The 7,888-nt window shown below is 35.9% G+C and overlaps 1 protein-coding gene across 1 annotated transcript; it reads right to left on the reverse strand.

Annotated features, from left to right (window-relative positions):
* Positions 1 to 4,950: 4,950 nt before the first annotated feature.
* On the reverse strand, positions 4,951 to 7,328 carry LOC142172919 (uncharacterized). The gene is made up of 2 exons (XM_075236991.1): positions 6,558 to 7,328; positions 4,951 to 5,247 (listed from the first exon to the last, which is right to left on the reverse strand). The coding sequence occupies exons 1-2, from the start codon at positions 7,257 to 7,259 to the stop codon at positions 5,164 to 5,166; spliced, it is 786 nt and encodes a 261-aa protein (XP_075093092.1). The 5' UTR covers positions 7,260 to 7,328; the 3' UTR covers positions 4,951 to 5,163.
* Between the last annotated feature and the right edge of the window lie 560 nt (positions 7,329 to 7,888).

Raw genomic sequence — 7,888 nt, forward strand, 5'->3', positions numbered from 1 at the left:
TTCTTTGATTGTTGTTTGTTGTTTGCCTAATTAGGTTTCCTTGCTATGTTTGTCAATTAATCCTCCTCCTCTTTCGGACCTTTTTCTGGTCCAAATTTTCGTCACTGTATTAATTGGATTTCATAGTTGATAGGATTTAGTTGGAATCGCTCGAACCCCTGTCTGTTTGGTTGCACTCTGGATTAGTTTCTTCTTTACATTGTTGAGTATTTCGAGTTAGACAAGTTCAGTGGGTGATTGTATAAAACTGTGATCGTTTGATATTACTGTAGATTCAAATTGTCTTATTAGGTTATGTTTGATTCTTTCCTCTTCGTTGCCAATTAGTTTGTTGCATATGAATTTGGGATATTACAATATTTCATTCATTTTTAGGCAAGTATTGGTTTAGAATTGTGAATGCAGTCAGTTATTCCCATATACATGTGCATCTTAGTAGTTTTACATCAGTATACTATTTGATCTAATATGAGTTCTAAGTTCGAACTGCTAGGTGAATTTGGATTAAATTGGTTATAGCTATTGTAGTTTGGTGATCAATTAGGAATCAGTTTAGTTATTTGATTAAGGAGATTGGTTATAGATGATGAGGTACAGGGGATTGGACTAGGACAATAAATCACAGTAATTTCAGGGGTAGTTTTGGGGTTTAAAAGTTTGGCAAAATGGTCTTGCTACGTGGGTTGTCAGTAAAGCACTTAATTAACATTAAACTAATGCATTTGTTTAGTTCTAATGGAGAACAAAACATAATGGTAGGGGAAGTATTAAAAGGGATTGATTAAAATATGTGGCACATGCCTGTTTGAACATTAAATAAGAAAAAGACAAGGGATAATGGGAAAAAGACTCTAGTGGAATTCTAAAAGAGATCATGGGCAGAATTAGTTTCTTAATTCTGCCTGAGTGCTCTTGAGAGCTGGCAAGGCCAGTGTTTGGGTATAAGTGGAGGGACTTAGTACAGAACTAAGGGGGGACAAAAGAAGAAGAGAGCAATCTGAAAGGGGGACAAAAGAAGAAGAGAGCAATCTGAAAGGGGCAGACCTTAAAAAAAGAGCAATCTGAAAGGGGGACAAGAGAAGAGAGGGGCAATCTGAAAAGAGAGAGTAAAAAGATAAAGGAAGAGAAACAGACAATAAAAAATATTATCGTTCCATTGAGGAAGTTTTCTGATTCTAGTTCATCTAGGATTAAAATAGCTTAAGTTTTCTCAGTATTGTTGAGTAACTAAAGCTTGAAAGGTACAAGAATATGATTTCAAGTTGAATCTGGTTTGTTCGACTGAGTTGATTGGTTATTTGCTTGGGCTTATTGATTGCTGGGTTGATTCTTGGATTCTCTGGTGTCATTTGTTTTCTGAAAATTCTCCTATTGTCATTGTTGAACCCTGCTGAATTGGTCATTTGCTGCTGTTGTTGCTGTTTGACTGACCCCCTCATTTTTTGGTTTATACTTCAACTTCCAGGTACACGACTCGAGACTCTATGGATGTAGCTTCACATGATTGAAACATAAAATCAATGAAGATCGACCAAATGTCTTCTGTTGTTTTTTTTTTAAAATTGATTCGTTGTCTGTGATTTGAACTTGGACTCTAGTTCAATTGTGTGGAACAAAAATTTGTTTTGTAATCATATGAACCAGATTCGAACAGGGCTGTTGTATAATTTGAACTGTAATTGGATTATGTCAACTATCATTTGGTACAGACTGTTAGGTAGTATGAGAACTTGTGTTCCTTATTAACTGGGGATTTGCATGTTCGATAGCTGTTATTTTGAAAGTTTTTCTGTGATCCGTTTATTGTGCAGTAGATGTTAGTTGCATTTTGAGGACTGAAATAGGGATTGTTGTAGTTAAGGTAGTTGTACTGGGCTGCACCAATTGAGTGAACTATTTGAATTGGTCATAGGTAATCTGGTTGTTAATATGAATACAGGTTGATGCACCTTCACCTAAAGCCAAAGCTTGTAGTAGTTATATCAATCAGCCACTTAGTTAATTGTAACCTCATATGATTGATTACCTTGAGCATCAACTGATATATTAGCTTGAAGTAGTATTTTCAAATTAGTACAAGAATGTTAGTAAACATCAGAATGTGCGCGTCTATTGGTTATCCATTAAACCTGATAAGTTTCACTTAGTTATTAAGATGTTAATCTGATCAGCAACATCTGAATAATGCATCAGAACAATTGTTAACTGGTCATTTGCTCAATTTGAACTATCATGTTTGGCTTAATCACATGGGCTTAACCATTCCTTTTCCCCCAAGAGGTGTAATCTCCCGATTGATAAACGTGCAGCCCAGGTCCCGTTTTATGACCGTATGCGCTTGGACTCGGGCTGAGATATACGTATGGCCAGTTTCGAAGCCCGATGTTTGGCTTTGGTACATAATCACCAATTAGTCTGCTCCAACCCCGAAACAAATCGATTAGGACCTGTACTTGTTTATTTATTAGAGATCAACAAAAATAGATATCATAGTTACCTTAGGATTTTCCCTTTAAAATAAATAATAGATGAGATAAGCCTCGCCAAATAGACGCATAAATTGTGGGGCCCTCAATAAATGGTTAAAGTGAAATATTTAGAATTCGGGATGGGCCGTTTAGTGAATTTCACGGCCCTCCCCAGAGATAATAATGCGCTAGTCATTCTAGACGCGCTTTTAATAATTTACTTTCTTAAACTCGGGTGCACATTTATGTGACCCAAATCCAAATCTCAACAGAGTTGAAATGTGTCAATAACCACGGGTGCATTGATGTGACGTGGTTTGAGATGTACTTTCACGACGTTGCAATTCTCGTTAAAAATAATAATAATAAAAGCGGTAAAAAGTTAAAATTTTCCCATAGGTTCAACATGTATTAAAATCAGATAAACCGAATATGACAGTTGAGCGACCGTGCTAGAACCACGGAACTCGATAATGCCTAACACCTTCTCCCGGGTTAACAGAATTCCCTACTCGGATTTCTGGTTCGCGGACTGTAATACAGAGTCAATCTTTTCCTCGATTCGGGATTCAACCGGTGACTTGGGATACCATAAATCTCCCAAGTGGCAACTCTGAATCTTTAAATAAAATTCTGTTTCGATTGTCCTTTAATTGGAAAAACTCCCTTACGCCCTTGCGGACGCAGATAAAAAGGAGGTGTGACAGTTATTACCGCATCTATGCTTTTTATGTTGCTTGTTATTGTCATGTCTTTATATTCTATCTTATTTGTTATTGTTCTATCCATACCTTCTATCTGTTTACTTTGTTACATTCATGCTTTTTTCTTGTTTATTATATTTACATCTATGTTTTCGCTCATTTGTTGTTGTTATATCTAGACCTTTTACCTTGTTTGTTATTGAAATCTATGTTCTTCTACCTTATTTGCTATCGCTACTTTTGCGCCTCTTACCTTGTCTGTTACCGATACCCATATACTTCTGTCTTATTTGTTATTGTTATCTGTGTACCTTCTACTTTGTTGTTGTTGTTGTTGTTGTTGTTGTTGCTGGGATTCCTTCTTTCCGGTTGGTACTATTATACATATGCCCGTCGAGGATGAGATAAATGCATGAAGGGTATTTTTATGCCAATTGATTTGATATACATGCATAGTTGGTGAGGATGAAAATGCATGAAGTCGTGCCATTTGATTTGATATCTTGAACACAATTTTCATATTATGAAGATTCATGGGTCTACTATGTTGTTTTAGTGGTTATTGCTTTAACCTCATGACTTGAGTTGTTAAAAAAGGATTGGCTATGATATTAATGAAACTGGTTGTTATTTCTTTTAGTTAATCATTTGCTACTTCTCATGTTTGTTCTTGTAATCTACTTTATTATTTTTAGTGTTGTTTCTATTGCAATTTAACTGAACATATTATATTAGTGAGTATATTTCTTACTTAAAAACCTTGTCACTACTTCATCGAAATTAGTCAAGATACTTATTAAGTACATGTGATCGGTTGTATCTCATACTACATCTCTACATCTTGCATGCAGATATTTGTAGAAGAGTGGCTGCGGGGTTCGAGAGTCTAGCAGTGAAGACATACTAGCACTCCCGATACAAGCTACCATTTATTCGTGGTAGATTAGAAGTTATAACTTTGTTTATGACCTTCAAATTAAAGTTGTACTCTTATTCATAGTCGCTCGTGACTTGTACTTCTAGTCTTTGGGATAGTTGTATTAAATCCTTTTGGCTATTTTGTTTATTATCTACGTTGAGTTTTTATCATATTAGTGACTTATACTGTTGGGCTTACCTAGTGAGTTGATTTGATGCCATCACGGCTTAATGAGATTTTGAATCGTGACAGGAATTAACATTATAATCTGTTTTTTGTTATATTTTATCTAAGCATCCTTAACTTCTACGGAGGCAAGGTGGAAGGTTCTCATGTGTAAACCTTTTGATTTGGTATAAAAGGAAGACGCCACCTACGACGTAATTGTAAAATAATAATTCATAACCCATAAATTTCAAATCATAAATTTGCCTTTATATATGAGAGGGTATCTTTTCTATGTTAACTATGTTAAGGTTAGGATGGGAATTGGGATATCAGAATAATGTACTATTTTGGTGATGTTAGTATTTTTTTTGGTTTCTCATTCGGTGTCCGGTATTCATATTGGGGTCCGACTAAATTCGAATTTGCGTCGAAAATTCCTAATAAAGGCGACTCCATATCCAAGGACTCGAATCAGAGACCTCTAGTTAAGGATGAAGGAGTACTTACCACTTCATCACAATCCTTGTTGGTTGGTGTGGTGTTAGTATTGGTTATAACAAGAAAGACTCAATCCCGTTCTTTAAAGAAAAATGATCTCCACTCTGTTATAACACCCGAAATACTCTAGCTTGATTGCTGCATTTAAATTGGGAGGGGAGAGGGGAGAGGGGAGAGGGGAGAGATATATGAATGAATAGAAACTTAGAAATGATCAATTCATAAACAATCCTCTCAAAATGTAAAATAGCTCCTCTTAACAACAACATCCAAAAAAAACCAAGTGAATGTATAATCCAAAGTACAGGTAAGGAAACGAGCCATCATCATCCTCCTAAATAAAGAGATGGCAATTCATATATATAGAGACAAAAGCAAATGATCATGCAGGATTTAAAAAGAGTTACTACATTAGAAAGCAGAGTAGACCCCATCCTAAGACTAAACTTTTAACAATTATTGTTGACAGCTTCAGGCCTTCCACTCCACTCTGCAAATAAAACATGCATCCGAATATCAAAAAATGACTATGGGAATAATTGATCTTAACAAGATATACTAATTACTCCCTCCATTCTTTTTTCAGTGATCATTTCAAGGGTTTGACACACTCATTAAAAAAAATTACTTGATAGTATTAATTAAGTGGTTATTTTACTATAAGAAACCTTTAATATATGCATAGGAAATGTACAAAGAAGTGTTGAAAGACTTCTAATAAGTTTGTTCAACATTTATTATACAAGGAGAATCTTGGGGAAAAAAATTAGTATCTTTTTGATTTCTTGAAAAGTTACTTACTATTTTAACACAAATTTAAAAGGGAATGGAGGGAGTATTAAATAGGATTGCCAACTTAGAAAACTAAAGGAAACAAGGAAATCCAAAATATAAAGATCTATAATGATGATTATGAATTTCACAATCAAGAATAAAAGCTTAATTAGGGGTAATTACTTAAACAGTCAATTGTTAAGGGATCGTTTGTTTTGAAGGCAATGTTATGCAGTGATTATAATGTATGAATTGCATTATTAAGGATTAAATAATCGTTTGTTCATTGCATTATAAATGAAAATTTTAACGTATAATATAATGTTCTTTACATTTTTACCCTTGTTTTAAAGGGAATAAAATAAAAATATAAAATGAATTGCCTTATAAGTGAATGTTAAACTGAAAACTAAACTATTTATACACAAACTAATAACTAAAAAACTAAAAATAAAATGATTTTTACTTATTACATTAAAGTGTATTCTATTGGTTGTAAAATTATTCACACTTTTACAGTTGAATTTCTATAACGTACTCCTTCGTTTCATATTAGATGAGGCAGTTTGACTTGGCAAGGAATTTAAGAAAAAAAAGAAAAATACTTTTGAAACTTGTGATATTAAAAGCTTAAGGGATAAAATGCTTGTGAGACCATGAGATTTGTGTGGCTATAAAAGCTTCTCATTAAAGGTAACTGGATAAAATAAAATTTAAAATTGAATTATTTTCAAATTTAGAAACGTGTCATTTGTTTTGTAAGGCACTAAAAAGAAAAGTATCTCATCTAATACAACGGAGGGAGTATATATTTAGAGCATATCTTAAAAATTGAACTTGTTTAAAGCTAGCATACAATCAGATCCTATGGACGGATCCAACGTATCCGCTCTTATATATAGGAAATACTTACTTACAGTTGAATTTCTGAAACGTATAGCCGTCGCCGACAGACGGATCCAACATATCCGATCCGCACTATTTAGGGATTACATCCAAAATGATAAAAGAAAGAAAATAAAATACCTGATCAGTGGCTGAAGGAGCAGGAGATAAAGCTCCAAGACTGGGAGCTAGAGCTGGAGCACCAGTGGGAGGTAAGGGAGGACTCAATGCCGAAGGAGATGGTGCCGGAGATGTTAACTTCTTTGCAGGAGCCGGAGCTGGGGTTGAAGCAAGAGGTGCTGGTGAAGGAGCTGCTGGCGGAGGAGGGGTAGCTGGAGGTGGTGGAGAACTCACTGCAGGTGGAGGAGTAGCTGGTGCCGGTGGAGGTGTAGATTGTACAGCTGGAGGAGGTGAAGTTACAGTAGGAGGTGGGGAAGAAACAGTGGGAGGTGGTGAAGCAGTTGGCGGTGGCTGAGCTGGCGGCGTTTGTGTGTTAACCGGAGGAGGAGAACCAGTAGGTGTAGGAGGAGCTGGGGTATTAGTGGGTGTTGGGGGTGCTGGTGTATTAGTTGGTGTTGGTGGTGCTTGGTTAGTGGGCGTTGGAGGAGCTTGGGTGGTGGGTGTTGGAGGAGCTTGGGTGGTGGGTGTTGGAGGAGCTTGGGCAGTGGGTGTTGGAGGAGCTTGGGTGGTGGGCGTTGGTGGTGCTTGGGTGGTGGGTGTTGGAGGAGCTTGAGTGGTGGGTGTTGGTGGTGCTTGGGTAGTGGGTGTTGGTGGTGCTTGACCACCAACTCCGGCGATGACAATGCAGATAAATCCAAACAAAACAGCAATTTTCCCCATCATCTTTACAATGGAGAGAAGAAAAAGGAAAGGAGATAAGAAATTTCTGCTGCTTGGACAGAGAGGTTTAGAGGGGGAATATATAAGGGTCTTTCTAAAGGAAGGAAGTACTTTTGAAGTGAGAGTAGAAAGGTGGCAAGTCTTTCTACGGTTTGTAGTAACACTATGTGAGTTGTGACTACCGAATAAAGTATACCTTTATCAAATGATGTTATATTGTTGTCTTACGTTAGTTAGTACTAAAAGACCTCGACTATAGCTAGTAGGTCTCGCACTGGAAATGGAATGTCGACTTGTTGTTCAGCTTATCAAAGAAGTTAGGGTCATTATTTAAGATTGCAAATACTTGTTGGAATAAGCTATCAAAGGGAATATTAGACATAACTGAAGAGGAACAAACAAATGTGCTGACTTTTTTGGCCAATAAATTAGGTCACAACCATAAAGAAGATATTAGGAAAGATGCAATTATAAGGAAATGAAATTTTTCCTCCAGATTTAAGCAATCTAGCTTATGAAAATTTTTAATATTTTTATTTAGTATCTCTTATAATGTTACCAAAAAAATAATTGTACTGCTCTTTATTTTACTCGGCCACCTTGTAGTTTATGTGTTGTTGAAATACAACAAA

Source organism: Nicotiana tabacum, chromosome 18 (assembly GCF_000715075.1).
Source record: "Nicotiana tabacum cultivar K326 chromosome 18, ASM71507v2, whole genome shotgun sequence".
In the NCBI taxonomy this organism is placed as follows: Eukaryota; Viridiplantae; Streptophyta; class Magnoliopsida; order Solanales; family Solanaceae; genus Nicotiana; species Nicotiana tabacum.

Bases quoted from the DNA above. Each gene is read 5' to 3' on its own strand.
- LOC142172919 (XM_075236991.1), bottom strand. From the start codon at position 7,259: ATGATGGGGAAAATTGCTGTTTTGTTTGGATTTATCTGCATTGTCATC. The intron at 5,248-6,557 runs GTATTTTATTTT...TTTTATTTGCAG, and splicing joins CTCCTTCAGCCACTGATCAG to AGTGGAGTGGAAGGCCTGAA.